A 20,402-nucleotide genomic window follows, 5' to 3' on the forward strand; every position below is an offset into this window, starting at 1 on the left:
GGTATGTGTTTAAGGAAAAAGAGAAGGAAGGAACAGGGTGCCGGAGCAGACCACAAAGGGATCAAAAACCAGATGAGTGCAATAACCAGCACATTTTATATAAAGTTTGGTAGACTTGGAAGTATCAGTGTGAGATTCGTAAAGAAAAAACTTGCATTTAATGTAAAATATTAAGCCCACTAAAGCCAAGGAGAGGTTCTTTGCAGGACCACCTAATCTAAAATAACTGGTGCAGCTTCAAATCTCTGCTTTTGAGTAACATTTCTGCACCGAGCCGACACTGACACCACCACAGATCCACAGAAGCGAATATGATCTTAATCCTGCTGAATTTCCAGCCTCCTTTGTCTGGTTTGGTTTGGATTCAGTCTGGATTTTTTTTCTTTTTAACAGGTGTAATCTGGCATCGCAAGTTTCCCTTCATAATTAAATCTCATTGTGAGCTCGAAGAAAAAGCAAATGTGATTCAGTTGCCAATTCCCTAAAGCCATTCAGTCTAATTAACTTATTCTGTGTGTGTGTGTCTTGCGTTTGACTGTGAGTATGTGTGAAACAGATTTTTAGCTCCACTACACCCGTGGGTTCCTCATAGATGCGATCGTGTCATGTGCATGTGTAATTTTTAAAGTGTAAAATGCATGTCCCAAATATTGTTACAGTCTCATGTTTGCAGATGCATGCAGACACCCCTGGTCCCTTTTCCCTTAATCTGTGGATTGAATAAAGGTGATAAATAGTGGAGGAGACTGTGTGCGAGTGCCTGTGTGAAGGTGACCCCTCTCCCCCTCTGTCCTCGCTGAGCAATAAAAACAACTTAGTGTGCATTTTTTTTCTTTCCCCCGAATAGCAAATGCACAAAGCAGAGTCAATGAGGGAGGCGGTGAACTAAATCCATATAAGCTCTATTGAAATTCCCCCTCTGAGTGCGCAGGCTGCCTCGTGTTATTGTATTTTTGCCTTCTGTTGTTGGCAGTCTGCTTTAGGATGCTCATTACTTTCTGTCTATAATGATGATATAAAGTAATATCCGTATCTTTCTTCTTCCTCCCCCGCCCAGCATGCATAAACACGGCTACAAGCGTGTTTACAGGCCGCCTGAGATGGCCTGTATGGATGCCTTCAGGGTGCAGATTCACTGCTAATTCGACTGTTTTCTTCTGTTATTTGGACAATTCGGAGCAAACATCAGCATCAAAGTGACACTCAAGAAAAAAAAAAGGCGTATGTGTTCCTCCTCTTCAACCTCCTCCTAACACTGAAGCTGTGTCATTGTTCTCGAGTGGCCATACAGACACAGAGAGCTCCTGCTCTACTTTAGCATCCTGTCAGTAAAAAAAAAAAAAAATCTTGAAGTGCCAACGAGCCGCCGAAAGTGACTCCAAATTTAGCTGCTCGAGTTCAAAGCTTCGACAGCTGATGGCTTTTCTCTTTGTTCTTCTATCGCACTTCTGTTCACAAAGAGAAGGTCCAAAATAGTGAAAAACTCTGATCCAGATATAGATATATGAGCACAGGGGAAAAATTTAGTGTATGATTTATCCTGCCTGCACAAATATACAACTTATGTAACAAAGAGAGCGCCAGAGCAAGAGACTGCTCCACATTTGTATTCTCTTTGAAGGCAGCGTGAGCTGGTTTCATAATTTAGTGCAACCAGACCCAATAAATGAGCTGGTGTTGGAGTGAAAATGAAGAGTTTCAGTCCAGGCCAGAGGCCTCATGATGCTGCAATTCTGACGTCCACCAGTAGAGCAGAGCAAAAGCAAAACTGGGATTCATTTCCCCCATGGGTGTCTAGTCTACTAATCCAGCCAGTTTTCTGGATTATTCAGTAATATTTCTCTACTGCGATGGAGAAAATGAATCTAGTCTCCATCATCTGCTTAGAATTAGTGTCAGTGCCATCTGAACATCTGTATGACCTGAATGCTAAAAGAAACCCAAGTATGTAAAGATAGAGTCCACTGCTCCTTGTGTTTTATTCACTGGCTGCTTTCTGTGTACAGTAATGTTGTTTTGTAGGGAGAATGCTCACATTACACACACACACACACACACACACACACACACACACACACACACACACACACACACACACACACACACACACACATCCAGAGTGGCAGTAAGAGGGACCATCCTCCTCAGTAGATTCAGACCAGCAGCTCTTGACTGATGCATTAAATATTGAACGCAACTTTACTTCACCCACTTTCAGAAAGTCACGCAAGTCATGAAAAAGTAATGGCAACAAACGGATTTGTCGTTTTGTGTTGAACTTGGATTTATGTCATCATAGTTATGTAACTGTGACCAACACAGAGATGGCGAACTTTTAACAAAACACAAGTCAGGATGCGACGCTTTTTTCTTCGCATTATAACATTTAAACAAACAAAAACAAATAAAAAAAACATTAAAAAAAACAAAAACAAACTTTTGTTTCTGCTCAACCATCCATGCAATAAACCTGTTATGTGCTGTGTGGATGAATTACAAAATTCCAACAATGAATCCACGAGGGATGAAAAGCGCTTTTTGAAGCGCAATATTTAGGAATGTATGTTCATGTAATGGACAATCCTGCATGTCAGAACCAGGTATTGATGCACGAGGGAGGGTGTCTGTATGGATGTGTGAGGGAGGCGGTTACTGACCAACTACAGCAGTTTTACTCTAAACTGCGTATTAGTTTAACCATAGTTTGGCACACCTCTGTGCAGGTTTCCCCGCGTACTGTGTAGATATTATATTTATTTAGCAGAATAAAATCGGCATTAATAAATCCTTTTGTTACCCCAAGTCTTATATAAATAAAGCCTTTTATTAATTCTCTCTAATTTTTAGATACAAAATTTTGTACTTAGTGTTAACAAACAACCATTAATCTCGAAATCACCACATCCCGGTGAACCTGCTGTCCCTGGTGTTGTCCCGCGTGGTAATGCAGCCTTTGGGTAGTCTTTACAAGCTTGTTGCATATTTTTTAGAAAGGGAATATTCTGGCAAAGTCCACAGATATATGAATTTTGCAGCGCGAAACCTGCTGTTTCTCACACTCCCCAAACGCACTTGCGTGTAAATTGCGCGTGAGCAAGTTTATACAGGCTATCACGCAGCGTACCATATTTCGTCCTACATGTGTGCGATTACAGTGAGCCCGAGGAAGCTCCCCTGGCAGTGTAGTAAGAGTGAAGCGCCTCCTGTGCTATTTCCCCTCCTCTCCATCCCTTTACGCCGAACCAGAACCATTCATCTCTCCCCTCCTTCAGGCTTCACATCCGGGTCATCCGCCAGGATCTGTCTCTTACGTCTGTGTGTCTGACAGAGTGATAATTATTTCAGTCCGCTGCCGTGCTGTACTGCAGCTCTCTGCCCGACTGCGCGGCTCGCAGAGCGGACACTGCGCCAGCGTGCACCGGTGATGATGGAGCCACGAGCGCCGTGAAGCTGCAGCCGCTCGCACAAAAGGCAGAGATGAGACGGTAGGAGGCTTTTGCAGGGGCTAGCCCGCGGTGATTAACTCGCCCTAACGATGTCGAAGAGCCTCAAGAAGAAAAACCACTGGACCAACAAAGTCCACGAAGCGGTGATAACCCGGGGGAAAGAAGGCGAGCTGGGGTTCGAGCTGAAGGGGGGCGCGGAGAACGGCCAGTTCCCCTACTTCGGCGAGGTGAAGCAAGGGAAGGGGCTGATCCAGAGCGGCAAACTGGCCCAGGATGAACTGCTGCTGGAGGTCAACGACATGCCAGTAGCCGGGCTCACTACCCGGGACGTGCTGGCCGTGATCAAACACTGCAAAGACCCGGTCCGCTTCAAATGTGTCAAGCAAGGTGAGATATGCGCTGGACGGGAGAGGGGCCAGGAGCGCGGATCCGCGGAGAGGCGTGCGTGTGTGGCGTGTTTGTGTAAATGAGTGTTGCTGGTTTGATTAAGATGTCATTCGTGCAGTCATCTGTCAGTCTGCATTAAAGCGAGAAGCCGGTGTAAACACGGACCTTTGCTAGGCTGCAGGCCTGTTTTGTTGCTGAAATACAATTACGAGCCGTAATGAAGGGCTCAGTCCACCAGGATCAGCAACTATAATGATTACATCGCAGCCAGGAGCAGCCGCGGTCTGTTTATCGCTGGTTCGATGCCTCCAGGCTGGAGGGGGTGTGTCCGTTTAGGCTTGATGCCACAGCCTGCGGTTTTCTCCTTTTTTTTGGTCGAGGACGCGAGGCCTTCGCTGTGGATCAAATGTTTTTCTTCTTCTTCTCTCTCTTCTCTTTGCTGGCTGCTGTACAGTCTGAGCAGACAGACATGCTTCACACAAACAACTGCTGCATGCCAGCCCAGATCAGTGCTGTTATTCCACGATACCTGCACTCCCATGAAGCTTTCATATTGATCACCCCCTTTAAAAATTCACTGGCATGTGCACATGTGGTGCTCATGAAATACTCAGTAATTGTGCAGGTCATGCTTAGGGTAGCTTTGAGGGTGCTTTGATTAAAAAAACAAAATCAAAACCAAACTGTAGCCTCTGAAGATGGAGGGTTGTTGTGATGTTCCAGTGGATTTCTGGCAGCAGACTTGACTGAGTGACCTGCTTCTGTCAGCCAGTGTAAGAGCAGTCAGGGTGTCTGCGCAGAGAGAACATTGGATAGAAGTTAAAAGTGGAGGAGATGCTTATCATCGCACCCTCTGAGGTTCAGTTAAGCCCCAGTAAGTGGCTAAAAAGGGCTGCGTTCCCAGCTGCGAAATAAGCCTCAGTGTAGCTTGAAATCACGCAGTTTTTTAATTTTATTTTTGGACATTGCCGAGCATGTTTACAGAGGATTCGCCTGCTCTGTCTCAGTCCCTGTGTTTCCATGGGTTGCATCAACGTGATTGATTACTGAATTGGAGCTGCTGACAGAGTGGGAGTGTGGTGTTGTGATGTGTGAGGGGTTAAAATGCTAATGTGCCTCTAACAGACAGGTCTATTCTCTTCCTCCCTCACTTATGCATTTAAACATGAGTCTATGCGTGTATTGAACTTCCCACCTCGCTGCTCTCCAGATGAACGTCGTCTTTGCCGAGAACGTCCTTGAGCCCTCTGCTGTTTGTGCACAGCTTCTTGTCCCCTTCACTACATATATTTTTTCGCTCCCTCTCCCTCTTTCTCTCCCTGTCATATTAGTATTTGACTTCCATCCAGTGGAGAGCGGAGTATATTTATGGAAGACAGTTGCTGACACACTCACGGCCCGCCGAGGAATCATCTAGAAGGAGTCCAGCCGCTCGACTCAGAGGCCACACACAGCCAAAAAAAAAAAAATCAGAGATATGGATGTCCCGTCTGAGTGCACAATCACGTCTGCCCGACCGTGCAGACATGCACGCACTTACACGTTTTAACAGGCTATTTCCAGTCAGGTACACTGTAGAAAGCCCCGCTCCAGTCCCAGAGGGATCACTGCACTGGCAGAGAGGCCTGATGGACCTCCACATTGAGGTGACTCTGCCGTCACCTCCTTCATGTGCCTACATCACAGTCTTTTAGGAACTACGGCATTCAGACATGTTTTCACTGTGCTCTCATTTAAATCGATGGGACGAGGGAAGCCAGTCATGCAGATTTTACTGGAACAAACATGCATATTTGTTTCCCCCAAAAAATATCTGTGTTGGCAATTTTTTTTTGTGTGCATTGCACCACGCAGGTGTGAGCTGTCATTTAGGACGTATCACTTTCTAAAAGTGTCCATAAACATCATGTGTCAATCAGTCAAACTGCTTTCTTTTATACAGAAATTATTTAAGCGTGATAGCTGGATTGCCAACAAAGAAACAATTTCAAGTGCAGATCTTAGGGGAGTTGTTATTTATTCCCCGTCTATGTTTGTGTGTGTGTTTAACTGCTTCAAAATTCTCACCCCTCTGTCTTGTAAATGAATGTGCTGTAAATAAATCTCACCATCAAAGCAACAAACTGCACCACAAAATACCAACAAAGCATAACAATTTCTACATTTTTTAAGCAATACTCTGGAACTTCCTGGCTGAACGGATAGCTGAGTGGTTAGGTCAGTCACTGTGTGGGTTCAAATGCTTTGTGTCATCTTCCGCTCTCTCCTAATTCCACCCTCCACCCCCCTAAAAAACCAAAAGCTTAAAACAAAGGGCCTTTTCACTGATGACACTGTGTCGTGTCATAGCTGGAGAGTCACGGATGTTATAAGAAAACGAGTGAGTCCACGCTGGTTCGCTGTTGGCGTGACACGAAACGAGGCCTGTTATGACAATTAGTGTGTTGTTGTTGAGCTTAAACTGCTCGTTTGTACATTAGATGTTGCTTGTGCCCGTTTGCACCTAATGATTTTGATGTAGAGCTCTCCTCCATGTTCATCACCTCATCCGGAGCGAGCGTTAGTGAGGTGCAAACGGCTGCTCGACTCAGTGAGGCAGATTTATAGAAGTGCCATGAAGATCACAACCGCAGAGGTGTTAGAACAGTATGGAGTGGAGAGAAGTGTGAATAAGTGTGTGTATGTGTGTGTGACAAAGTGAGAAAGACAAAGGTGGAGTTTTAAGAGAAGAGTGTGGTGGAGATGTGAGAAAAGACACTTGGCAAAATGGACTCTGTTCCCTCTTGTTGTTATTATTCATTCATTTATTTATTTATTTATTTATTTTACAGACGATGTCTGGCAGGTTCTTCATTCTTAGGCTACGTCTACACTAATGCGTTTTCGTTTGAAAACGCATCATTTTCTCTCCGTTTTGGCCTCCCGTCCACACTCAGATGGCGTTTTCCTCAAGGTAAAACGCAGCGTTTTGAAAACGTTCTCGAAAACGCATTCATTTCAAAACGGAGCTGTCCCGTCGCAGTGTGGACACTCGAAAACGCAGACTTAGTCATGTGATGCAGTCCATCCATCCATCCATCCATCCATTCGCTTCCGCTTATCCTTTTCAGGGTCACGGGGGGCGCTGGAGCCTATCCCAGCTGTCATGGGGCGAGAGGCGGGGTACACCCTGGACAGGTCGCCAGTCTGTCGCAGGGCCAACAACAGAGACAGACAACCATTCACACTCACATTCACTCGCACATTCACACCTAGTGGCAATTTGGATTATCCAATTAACCTATCCCCACGAGTTGCATGTCTTTGGACATGCAGCTTGTTTCCAGTCATGTGACCAATTAAACAAAGATAGCGGAGTGCATTATACAGCAGTTGTGTGGATTGCTTTCAATTTTGACAGCCCTAAAAAAGATTAATATCACTTTGTACATGCTCCAGATATCTTTTCTTCAAATTCTTTAATTCTCACACGCTTTTGCGCATGCGCAGGACTGGAACGTAAGCGTTTTGGGCCGTTTCAATGTGGACGCGCAACTCTGTGAACATGACTGAAAACGCTAGTGTGGACGCAGAGCGTTTTCAGAAGAAAAGGCAGTTTTCAAATCTATCCGGGCTAGTGTGGACGTAGCCTTAAAAGCAAAATAATGTGTTTATGTCTATACCTGTGATGTTATCTTTCTCCCCTCACCCCAAATCAGTCGCAACAGATGGCCTCCCTGAGCTTGTTTCCTGTTAAAAGGGAGTTTTTTTCTCCCCACTGTCACAAGTGCATTGCTCAAAGGGGTCATTTGATTGTTGGGGTTTTCCGTATTACTGCAGAGTCTTTACCTTACATCTTGAGGCGACTGCTGTTCTGATTTAGTAGAAATAAAAAATGACAGCATGTTGAAAATGTTCAGTAATGTTTGGAATCTCATTAATTTTCACTGCTGTTTTCAGTTTTTTGGGGGAAAAAAGCCCCTGAAAAGTTATATGACTAAAACTTAATCGATAAACTTGGAGACAAATAAGACAAGTGGTAATATCAGCTGTTTTGGGAGCCTTTTTTCTCTCATTCAGATTCAGGCTGAATCTACAACAAGTCCTGATATAATTTACATACCAATAAGCAGAATATCAGAAATGCCCTTTTCCCTACTTGAAGATTCCTCCATATAAGAAAAGAAACCAACGCTGTCACTGCTTGTCTCTCTGAAATTTAATTTTATCCCCTCCAAATGTAGTATATATTTTTGGCTCGCGGAGAAAAGTGTGGAGGTGGAAGACCCCGGGATGTTTTATGCAGTTGGGTTTGTGAGCACAATATGTGTTCCTTCTGAGGGAAAACAACATGAATTCAAAATGTTAACATGGCCTTTAACATCTAAGTGGAGCACAGTCAGCCTCCGTCACACTGTGCAGCACTCGCCCACAGCTTATACGGGGCAGGCCAGCAAGCTCGCGGTTCCTTAATGAAACTGTTAACTGGGATTCTGCAGACAGCAGTAAAACATATGTTCGTCCTACTGATTGCATAAATTTGATGATCTGCTTTGTGAAGTTGACTGTTTCAAATCTGCAGTTTACAACAAGAACGCGGGCTCATTTGATCGCAATTTTGCTTCGAATTCGTTAAACATCACATCTTCAGTTTGACACAAAGGTCTTCTTTTAGATGTATGGTTGAGATGAGCGAACATTCATGAAGGCTTAAATGTGCACCTGTTAACTGCGTATGCATAGATGGAGTGATTATATGCTGCCTAAACAACCTATCAGCAAATAAAAATGATACTTATTGAAGTTTCTGTGTTGTGTTAACATGAATTTTGCACTGCTCAAGTTCAGACATGGTGTGATGAAGACCAAACAATTGACCCATTTCTTAGAATGAAGACTTCTTTGTTTCATAAGAATAATAGGGGAATAAATAACACCAAAATAAAGTAAAATATAGTAGCGTTAGCCTTAAAAATCTTTGTATTAGTAAAAATGTAGTTTTTTAGATGAACCTTAATTTTTTTTTTAATCCTTGAAAAAGAAAAACATGCAAAAAGCTGAGACTGTGAGGAAATATTTCCTTCGGGATTAATAAAGTATTCTGATTCTGAAATATCTTTATTTATCAAAAAGGGATATTTTCAGGTTTTACAGCTGTGTGCAGACAGGGAGGTAGGCAAACCTTCGATTTGGTGGGTGTACTGGAATTTAGACTTTCCTTGAATAAATGAAGTGCGTAACAAATACTTCATTTTACCCCTAAAATCTTTTATAATAGTATGTTTGTTTTTGTGTAGCGGTATCCATTTTCCACAAACAAATGCAACAGGCTGTTAAGCTATTAAGGATATTGTTGTATGCGCTAAGCTTTTTAAGCATGTTTTCCAGTTTATTTCAGAGCAGAAAAAAACACACATTTGAATATTTTCATGAGTCTTTTCTGATGTCTTATTGCAATTTTTTTAAGACTCTAAAAAAGATATATTGATCCAAACACAGCACGTAGGAGAAATTGGAAAGCTTGACAGGCTTTCCAGGCATGGTTATGGTTGCTAAGCTCAGACTGAATAATCACTCTTTGGAGGCGTCGATGGTCACAAAGCACAAATCTCAAAGCTACTGTCCAAGCAAGGCCATATAAAACTGCTTATATAAAAAAACTAAACAAAATAGAAAATACAGCCACAGCAGTGTTGCAGCACAAAAAAGCTTAATGGTTGTTCAGTTAGCTTTTAATCTCTCTAAAATCTACACTTTGGGTCATTTTCTGATGTTGTCAAGTTTTCTGACTTGGCTGTCCAAGTGCTGCCAGTCCTCTTAATGATGTAAAGTACAGTATTGGGGGACAGATGGAGCAGAGGGAGAGAAGGCGACCTTCTTCTGCTCTCATGTTGCTTTGTTGATGAGAAGCTTGAAGAATCAGTGCATAACATCCTGTCTGCTCCGTTGGTATTAATAACTCACCAAGAGATGAGTTCTGTCAGAGGCGGAGGATGATTTTATTGAGGCTAGAAGCTGCTGGAGCTCAGCTCAGAGGATCAAACCCGAGCTCAGCCAGCCAATGACCAAATATCTAACTGGTCCAGTTAAGTGAATTAGGTCAATGTAATTCTCCTTAGCGTGGACACGCTGCATGGGACTGCACTGGGACTGTGCTGCAGCATGTGTTTGTGAGGTGCAGATAGAAGCCGTGTCTTTGTGTGAAAGACGTGACTGAAAGAAGGTTTTTGTCAAGTGATTTTCCCTAAATGTCATTCGAGTCATGATGTGATCAGAGTTTTTAAGAACCGTGACACCAGTTCGCCCGCCGTTCAGTTATTCTAATGTCAGGATGTGACTGGTTATGATGCCAGTTTTAGCATTTTTGCAGAATCTGTGACAGCACAGATTTTAGTGATGGATCGATGTGGCAATGCGACCATATGATGCTGTGTGAGGCTGCATTTCATACTGGCTGAGATAAACATCAAATTCTTATGATTATTCAGGATGAGTGTGTCTGAGTGCTGAGAGAGGGGGGGGGGGGGGGGGGTGAAATATGCTGAGAAAGGAATTAAGTGCGAGTATGTAAAATGTATGCATGCGCATATTCATTATGGGAACAATAGAAAGTTGTCTTTGTGTGCAAGATTTCAGCAATGAATCATCTCTTTTGATGAAATAACGTGGACACAAAAATGGTAAAAATACAAAGACGAAGCTGATTTTGGGGCATATTTGCTCTGACGGTTGTTTTCCTTGTTTGTTTTGTTTATATGACATATTACTTGACATTATGTTCATTGTTTATTTTACACTGAATTCTGAAAATTGGTTTTAAAAGCATGGCTGTATAAATAAATCTTAATTTGTGGGTATTTATGTTTTACACCTTACACCGCTGGCCACCTAGTGGAGCTTCTTTATCTTGTGACAACCGCAGTGAAAGTAATGTAATCAGGCTGAGGTGATTTTGCTTCGTAAGAGAAAAATGTTGTGCCTGTGTGAGATTTTTTTTTTTCCTTTTTGGTCTTTTACTGAATCAGCAACACGCTGCAAAATCCTCAGTAAAAGTAAAAGTTATGAATTACAAATATTGCCTAACTGCAAGTATATTAGGATACAAAACCTAATAATACAAGAAAATATTCTGTTGATTGAATGAACATTATTGCGCAAAGCTTCTAAATAATCCCTCATTTCTTTATATTTTGCTTCCAAGGAGAAGGACTTTCTTCTATATCTTCTAAAGAGGCCCTGAGCAATACTTCTCCAGGCTTTCTCAATGTCTTTCAAAGTTTTTCAATATTGGCTCCTTTTTCACTCATTTTCAGTACAGTCCTTGTATCTGGCCTTTCAGAGGATGTTTTATTTTTTTTCTACCGTTTAGGGTACGTAACACTGACCTATGAATCATTCAAGCATAAAAAAGGCACCAAAATCACAGGAAAAAACAGTGATGTGTCTGTATATAACAGACAACTTAAACTGTATATTTATTACTAGCAGTCTGTGACAAAAAATGAATTAAAGGATTATTCTATTCTAGCCTGTGACAAAAACTCATAATTTGTTCCCATTCCTTTAGTTGAATCTATAAAGAATGACAAAAACAAACTTGGCATATTTTGGCATGGTGTGCAGTGCGTTCTTAAAGAATTAAAGGAAATTGGACAAGTGGAGGACAAAAGAAGAAGTGGAAGGGCTAAAATCTATCTACAGCAGAAGAACAGCACCTGAATGTCATGTCCTTAAGAAATGATACAGGATCTGAGAGATGCATCTGAATCTTTGGTTGATCGATCTACTAGCAAAGCCTTATCAGAAAAGATGTAAAGATGCCATTCTTATGCCATTCACAAGGAACTGGGCTGAAAATCACTGGTAACAGATCTCTTTTGTTAAAGAATCTAAACAATTTTACATTTTGGCTTCACATTGTCATCAGTATGTACTGAGAAACTCAGGAGAGTAGTACAACAGTGAGTGTTTACAGCCATCTGTAAAACATCATCGAGCCTCTGCCATGTTTTGGGGCTGCATTTCAGGCAGTAGTGTTGGAGAGGTCAAAATTGATGGAATTATGAATGAAGAAAAGTGCAATCAGATCTGCAATTCTGGCGGGCGCTTGTGTATGTGTGTCTGATCCATATTGGTAACCACTGGTTTAAGCTGTATGATCCGGTCCATATGTTTTTCATATGAAGTTTTAGTTGGCTCTCAAATTTTTTGTGGTCTAAAAAGTACACAGAAATAAAAAGTGGCAAAAAATGGAAGTCCTCTAGTGTTTACATTTGTACGTAGACATGTATATTCACTACACTCTCCTACTGACATTCACATGCAACCCCTGTCACTTTACTCTTTTTCTCCCACAGTCTCAGTCAGCCGAGAGGTCTGAGGGTTTAATGAGGCGACTGTACAGCTGAGAGACACCACCACCTCTCACCTCCAGAGGTGGAGGCAGACAGCTCATCACAGCTGCCGCATGTATTTAGAGTCACTCGGTTTGTCTGGCTTTGCGCATACAATACCTCTCTGTGTGTTTTATAAGTCAGCAGGTCTGCTTTGAAAATGATATCTGCTGTATTTAGAAAACCTTCTCAGGGAGTCAGGGCTGTGGTGAAACAACAGCTTCCCTCCTACTTTCACTGAATCATATCTTATTCAGTCAGGCATGGCAGCACAGAAGGCAGCGCATGGTTTTCATTCATTGACATAGTGTGTATTAGCCAGCAGCGCTAATCTGATAGCTTCACTGTGGGCTTCAGATCTGAATGAGAAGGATTATAAAAGCTGGCGTCAGGAGCTACTCCGGCTGCTGCACTGAAACTGGTGGATGGCTACCAACAATGGCGTGTGATTTTCTGACTTTCTAAAGAGGCTCACTTTCATTCCCGAGTTGAATAGCTTGAAGTGGAGCCAACTCATACGCAGAGTACTGTGACACACGTCATGCACTATATATATAATATGTGTATACGTGTTTTTCATAACCACACCTCAGCTGTTTTGAAGACCCTCTAATTTTTTTGCTCTGCATCGGTTTATGCACATGATCATGAGTTCATTTCACTGTTGTACCTCCATACAATAAATTAATGGGGGGAAAATCCCTTTGTGTAAGGCTGCTCTGCTTAAATATGAATTTAAATTCCACTGCTGACTCAATCATGCTCATTGCAGCAGCAGGCAGCTTCCTGTTCTACTGGAAGAAATCTCGGCTGACGTGTTAAAGTGCTTCATTTACATTCTGGATCGTTTCATAACTGTAGCTAATGCTTCCTACCAGTAGAGGACAGCATCTGTCTAATCAGTTTTCAAAGGAGCAGCTCTCTATCTGCTCTGACACTCTCACAGGAAGTTTAATAGTAGCAGACTGTAGTGATGGGATTTCCGGCTCTTTTTAGAGATCCGGCTCTTTCGGTTCGGCTCACTAAAAAGAGCCGGCTCTTTCGGCTCCGAACCGGCTCTTCAGGTTGTTTTGTTGCTTTAATTAATTTATTATTAACAATAATATAAAATTATGCACAAAAGGAATTACTAACGTAAAAACAAGTGGTTTTATTTATATATGTTTATATATAAATATATGCGGTGGCCCCTAGAGACAAAACACGTACAAACTCCAAAACACATTTCTAGCATTAACTGAACTTCCAAAGCAGAGCTACTAGATCACTTAAATTACACAATTGAAAGCATGTGTGTATTGTTTGTGTATTTATACACAGGCACTCATATATATATATATTCAAATAATTTAAAAAAAAGTTCATTTACCTGTTATTACCACACACCAAATCCGGTCGTTGGTACTTGCTGGCTTGTGTAGCCACAAGATAACAAAGGCTCAACACTGCGCCCAGAATCCTGGAGCACTTCTGTTGTCTTTTGTACGTGTTTTGAGTTTTTATGTGCTTCTGAGTTTTTATATGCTTCTGAGTTTTTACGTGCTTCGGAGTTTGTACGTGTTTTTACGTGTTTTGGAGTTTTTACGTGTTTTGGAGTTTGTACGTGTTTTTACGTGTTTTGGAGTTTGTACATGCTTCAGAGTTCGTATGTGATTTGAAGTTTGTATGTGCTTTGTCTCTAGGGGCCACCGTAAATATACTTTTATTTATTCACTCCACATAAAATGTAATAAATAAATCATATAATACAAAAATCAACTATTCACATTTCAACTTTTAACTATTTAAATTTTCAGCTTTTTCCTTTCACAAATTTAAAGTGAAAAGAACACAAAACACTGCAAACCACAACACAATTAAATATAAATTATAATATGAAAACTAAAAGAACATGCATATTCTCTGTCATATGGACCTGCATGAATAAACTTTCTCAATCCTTTATCATCTGCAACCGAAAATAGTTGTGGATGATTACTATACCTTTCTAATGTTGTTGTCCCTGCCTCTCTTTCTCTCTCTCTGGCTCTGTTCCTGTGCTACTGAGTGTAACTACCGCCCCTCCCCCCTCTGCCCAGCGTAAAGCACAAGGCTCGTGTGCAGAGTGAAACGGAAAAAAAGTGCGAGAGAGAGGCTGAGAGAAAGAAGAAAAAAAAAAAAAAACCCACGTGACGGCTCGCGATAAGGAGCCGGCTCGCGTCGTTCACGTCAAAGAGCCGGCTCTAAGAGCCATTTCGTTCGCGAACGACCCATCACTAGCAGACTGAACTCCACTGAGTTCAAAAGTGTTGCATTCAGTAGTTGCACTGAAGCAACTCTGCTGTTTGAGATGAATGTGCAAGTTTCTGTGTATAAAGGCGAGCCTGTCACTGACTAATTCAACATAAAGAGCATCAAAGATAGCAGGAACTGTAAGTTGTGTCTTTTAAATTGTAAAAAAAAAAGGACCAAAATCATGTTCTTATAGGCTACAGAGACACAAGTTTCCCACCTGAACTTATTTAGTCTTCTAGTTACGAAAGTTAAATCCTTCTCTGAGCTCAGGGGCCAAGATCCGATCAAACTCATACAGTGCCTTCTGATATCTTTAAAAAATGCCACTAGACACAAACCTTTTCCCAGAAGAGACATTCTTTTGGTTACCCTGAATGATCCGCAACACCCAGCAGAGACAGACATCTGTCTCTTTGTGGGGGATTTTTAAGGAAAATTGAAAATGGTTTGCATTAAATTCACTGAAGCAGAAACCTAGCCTGCTTAAAAAAAAAAAAAAATTCTAATAATATCTCTTGTGACAGGGCTGAAACCTTATTTGAGAAGATCTTTGAGAATAACTCAAACCTTGGATGACTCAACCTGTCAGTCCTTTACTTTGTTATGTGCTTTGTCATTTTCTAATTTTGACTCTTAAAATTGTGCTTATGGGAGAGACTAACAAGGATGCTGTTTATACATGGTGTTTGTAAAGGTTTGATCAATCAGAAGGGAAGATGCACTTTATTGGCAAAAGTATTTGCTCGTCTGCCTTCACATGCATATAATCTTAAGTGACATCTCATTGTTAATCCATAGGGTTTAATACGATGCCAGCTCAACCTTTCCAGCTATGAGAGCTTCAACTCTTATGGGAAGGCTTTCCACAAGGATTTGGTGTGTTTATGGGAATCTTTTGACAATTCTTCCAGAAGAGTGTTTGTGAGGTTTGGATGTGAAGGCCCGGCTCACAGTCTCTGCTCTAATTCATCCCAAAGGTGTTCTGTTGTGTTGAAGCCAGACTCACTCATCCATGTCTTTATGGACTTTGCTTTGTGCACCGGTGAGCAGTCATGTTGGAACATGAAGGGGTCATCCCCGAAACCTTCCCACAAAGTTGGGAGCATGAAATTGTCCAAAATGTCTTGGTGTGCTAAGCATCAAGAGTTCCTTTCACTGGAACTAAGGGGCCGAGCCCATCTCTTAAAATATAACCCCACACCATGCTCCCCCTCCACCAAACTTTACACTTGGCACAATGCAGTCAGACATGTACCGTTCTCCTGGCACCCACAAACCCAGACGATCAGATTGCCAGGCTGAAAAGTGTGACACTCCAGAGAACACACCACCACTGCTCTAGATCCAGTGGTGGTGTGCTTTGCATCAGTGGATCCAATGGATCCAAGCCTTACATCACCAAGCACCAATGTTTACATTGGTGCCTGGTGATGCAAGGCTTGGATGCAGCTGCTCGGTCACTGAAACCCATTTCATGAAGCTCTCCACACACTCATCTTGAGCTCAGCTGAAGGCCACATGAAGTTTGGAAGTTTGTAGCAACTGACTCTGCAGAAAGTTGTCGACCTCTGAACACAAAGCCCATTTGCATCTTCTGACCCTGCTCTGTGCTTTTAGGTGACTGAGTTGCGGTTGTTACCGAAAGTGAGGAAACTTCATAACTGGACTTGTTGCAGAGGTGCCATCCTATCACCGTACCACGCTGGAATTTACTGAGCTCTTGAGAGGGTCCAATTCTTTCAAAAATGTTTGTAGAAGCTGTTTTCATCCCTAGGTGATTGAGTTTATTCACCTGTTGACATGGAAGCGATTGGAACACCTGAATGATCAATGATCTGTATGAGTGAGTGAGTACTTTTGTCAATATAGTGTATGTTGCTGTCCTTTAACATTAGTATTGACAAATGTTCAGTGTAGCCTGGTCAGACCAAGATATTAAGTGTATTATGCTTAGCTGTTTACTGCTCCAATTGTGGAATTTATTAAACTTCTGGACTTTTACTGCCAATAATTTGGAGTTGATCCTAACGAAATGGTAATCACCTTGATGATGAGTCAGTGGAGCATGCCTGAACTTAAAAGTATTTTCCACCTGACTTGTTAGGGTCAGAGTTATGGCCATTTCTCGCAGACTTTATGAGCATGGTGTCTATTACATTCTTGTTCATATAGTTCATCCTTGCAAGCTGTAATGGAGAAAAGAAAGGAGCAATCGGGTCAGTACAGTGGAGTTGAATTCAATTCATTTTAGTTTGGATTTAGCAGCATGAAGGGCCCCTTAATCACTACAGACAGGGTTTATTAGACTATCAGACCATAGCAGCCAAGTGATGCATTGGAGAGCAGAATCATTATGATGCTCAGAAGGTGGCCTTCTCTCAGCCACAGTCGCAATTATTAATTTTTTGTATTGACAGGAAACACACCCATGCTGGTTTTAACCCCTCAGGGAATCGACTGCTGCACCCCCAAACTGATGAGTTTCTTATTACTCTCCACTGCCTCTGGGGTTTCTTCATATCTCACTCTCTCTGTGTTTTCTACCCATTATTGTTACTCAACTTTCCCACATCTGCGAACCAGCGGATGAAGCGCTTGAGCCGTGCACATTTTACCCTGTTTTTGTCTTTTAATTGGTCTTTCTTTATTTTCCATTAAGAGGCATGCTGCTTGTTTCCGACTGAGTCTTTGGAGCGCTGCTTGAATACAATGAGGAGTGACGGGAGAAAGAAGGCAGTACAAGTCTAACAGAGTTTTTTTTATAGTATGCGAATCCAATTGCCATAATTACCACAAATTTGATAGATGTGTATCTGTGGAGTTGTATTAGCTCAGCGTCGCCAAGCAAAGAACTGTGAGGATATATTGTGTATTATTTGTCCACCAAAGAGCTACAGGTGGGTTTGCTGCACCTTTTAAGTGTTGACCGCTATGCATTCTGTTCTTATGCAGATAATAAACCCCAGCACAAATAGATAAACAATCCTTCACACATAATTTTCAACACAACGCAGAGTGGAGGGGCTGTTTGCTAACAGTGAGGTGTAACTGAGCATGGCTACATGAGGAATTAGGAATGGCAATTCCGTTAGCTCTACCTCTTTTAGTCCTGAAATCTCATTTGTAGTGTGAGCTTGTTTCCCTTTACAGTGACTCAGAGGTTGTGTCTGGCCTTGATTATGGCACCGTAGAGAAAGACATAGAGGAACATCATCATTAAGACTAGTCTGAGGATGGGGGGAATCAATATTAAGACCTTTAGGAGAGACGCTCTGTCATTTACTATTAATAATGGGCCCTGCAGCCTGCTGTAATAACACCATTAGGAGTACTGGAAACTGATGCTTTATCCACAGCTAAATGGCCTTTTTACAATACACCCACATGTGGCGACTATAAATGCATACAGTATCCAGTATCATTCTCACACAAACACACACGCACACACCGTATCGCCTGCTTTATCTCACACAGCCCTTCCTGTGCCTAATTGAGAGGGTTAGACAAGAAAAATTGGTCCAAGTCCGATCTTAGTATTCTTTAACTGGACCACAGGAGATGTGGACAAAGACACCGTGAAAGTAAAATGTCAGATATGACAAGGAGATAAAAAGAGGTAGAAAAACAGAATGATAGAAATGAATGTAAAGAGGGAAAGAAAAAAGGTACTGTATGTTCTTTAAAGAGACAGTAACACACATTTTGGCTTTTTAAAATTTTAGTGTTCACAATGTAATGGACTTACGCTATATGTAGCAAATGAAAAATATACTGTAAACAGCCCCAAAATAAAAGAGCAATAGTATTACAGTTAGGGCTGTTCGATATAACGATATATATAGGATGACGATATAAAAACGTCTATGTTTCATTTTACGCTATCGTTTGTTTCGTGGTGTCGCAAAATAAACTGTTTACGGCAATATTTCACTGTAGTGGCTATATTAATTTCTTAAAGTTCTCTCTTTCTCTTATATTTTATATAACCACACTATGGACCACAAGAGCCTGTTTTTGTTTTCGGTAGCAACAACGACGGTAACAGCATCGCGTGTCCGCTTGTTTATGTTCCACATAAACCTTTCACAATAAAGCTCAAGATCCTGTTGAGACTTTTCAAAATAAACGGAATCACGTGAAAGAGCAGATTATTTACGGATGAGAATTAAAAAAGAGCCACCAGGTGCTAAAAAATAAACCTTAGACTCAAACGTTAGAACAGGCTTTTCCCCGCAGCACGCCGTGTAATAAATACTCACAAAGAAAACTGCGGCCTTTACAACTTATGTCTAAAAATGTATCGTTTCATGCATCGGTTAAAACACTCGACTCCAGCTGCATGACGCGCAGCTGGAAACAGTTCCTGCAAGACGAGCTGCCCGAGATTCACAGAATTTATCGGGATGATAGAATTCTTATATCGGGACATGAGATTTTGGTCATATCGCAAAGCCCTAATTACAGTATAGAAATATTTATAGCTTATTAATATACCTTAATTAGTTCTTTCTTCTTTTTTTTTAAATCTGAAGTGTGTAGAATTTGTCATGCTAACCCCCTTTTCCATATATTATTTGGCTAGGGTCTTATTCTGAAAGGAAACGTAAAAACTGAAATTGACGGTATCAAAAGTAAAGACTGTAACTGAAGATCAAAGCTCAACATTCAGGTTTGAAAACCAAGTATTTGAGTTCATTTCAGTTCCTGCAGTCGAAAGTAAGAGAAAGGTAATAGCATGCTGTGCTAAGCGTGGCCTATGCAGTAGCTGATATTTTACAGGTCAAAATTTAGGACATTTTGAATGTGATGAAAATAATTGTGGTGGCCTTTTTCAGAAATATACAAATGCACTGTAGCATTTTATGTTATCACCTTTGTTGCTGTTACTGTCTTTGAAGTTCATTTATCTGCTAAATAAAAACCAGCATCTTCAGTTTAACCTCACATTTAATGCCGTTCAATTCAAGTTTATTTATATAGTAAAAGCACTTTATATTGTAAGATAAAGACCCTACAATAATAGAGAGAAAACCTCAACAATCAGACGACCCTCTATAAGGAAGAACAAGACAAGATGTTTTCTGAGCATTCAGTTAGCAAACAAACATGAATAACTTAGGTTTGGCTAACAGCAAACCTAACTTAATAATATATTTATTACATTGTATTAATTAATAAAGAAAACACTGGACATGTTGTTTGACATATGATCTTTATAAATGGGCACCCACACATGAATATTTAGAATCTGTAGGCAAGGAACAAGACTTCTGATACTAGGAGTTTTCTAGTTTTCATATATAGTCTGTAGTATTGACTAGTCAAATTTAAACAAGCTTTGGCTGCTTTCAGCATGTGTGCAGAGCAAAAGACAAAACACACTGACCCAAAAGCAGTCTCAAAACTGAAGATTTTCATCTCTTTTAAAAAAGTATAGTTAGGAAGTCTTGGACCAGATATCCCCTGGCCACACGGAAAGCTCCAAAACATTAGCTGTTAGAGTTTAGCTCATTAGATGATAGCTGATGGATTGTCTGGCTTTGATTATCCTCTTCCTTTTTAAAAAAAATTCTTTCTGTTCATGTTGGTTCCTGACTAGAGCTTCATCTGTGCTGTCCCCCCTAAAAGACATTATATGACTTTACCCTTAATGACAGATTTTGACACCTCGGTATATATCAATGAAGATGTAAATTGATGACCATTAGAACACGTTCTGGGTTTTTCCAAGGGTATATGGGAAGCTGCATAGGCAGAGATGACCTTCACTAACCTTTATGCACATCTGGCCATTTTTGTTCTGTAAGCAGGCCTGAAATATGACAGAAATTGCTCAGGTCAGAAATAAGAAATAAAGGTTACCTAAAGGTAAAGGGGGAGTGAGTTAAAAGAAACACCTGCAGTGTTTAGTCCGTTTAAGTTG

General features: G+C 41.2%; 1 protein-coding gene across 2 annotated transcripts in view; it reads left to right on the forward strand.

Annotated features, from left to right (window-relative positions):
• The first annotated feature begins 3,156 nt into the window (after positions 1-3,156).
• The window catches only part of LOC147324513 (membrane-associated guanylate kinase, WW and PDZ domain-containing protein 2-like), an 89,488-nt gene continuing 72,242 nt past the window's right edge, over positions 3,157-20,402 (forward strand). For both annotated transcript variants that reach the window (XM_086298359.1, XM_086298360.1), the window contains exon 1: positions 3,157-3,833. In XM_086298359.1, coding sequence (XP_086154485.1) covers positions 3,536-3,833 — 298 coding nt within the window. In that variant the 5' untranslated portion in view covers positions 3,157-3,535. The remainder of the gene's footprint in view (positions 3,834-20,402) is intronic.

The sequence above is a fragment of the Aulonocara sp. 'chitande type north' Nkhata Bay genome, linkage group LG7 (genome assembly GCF_057382095.1).
Source record: "Aulonocara sp. 'chitande type north' Nkhata Bay isolate Kocher_YH1m ecotype deep benthic linkage group LG7, A_spYH_male_GT1.1, whole genome shotgun sequence".
In the NCBI taxonomy this organism is placed as follows: Eukaryota; Metazoa; Chordata; class Actinopteri; order Cichliformes; family Cichlidae; genus Aulonocara; species Aulonocara sp. 'chitande type north' Nkhata Bay.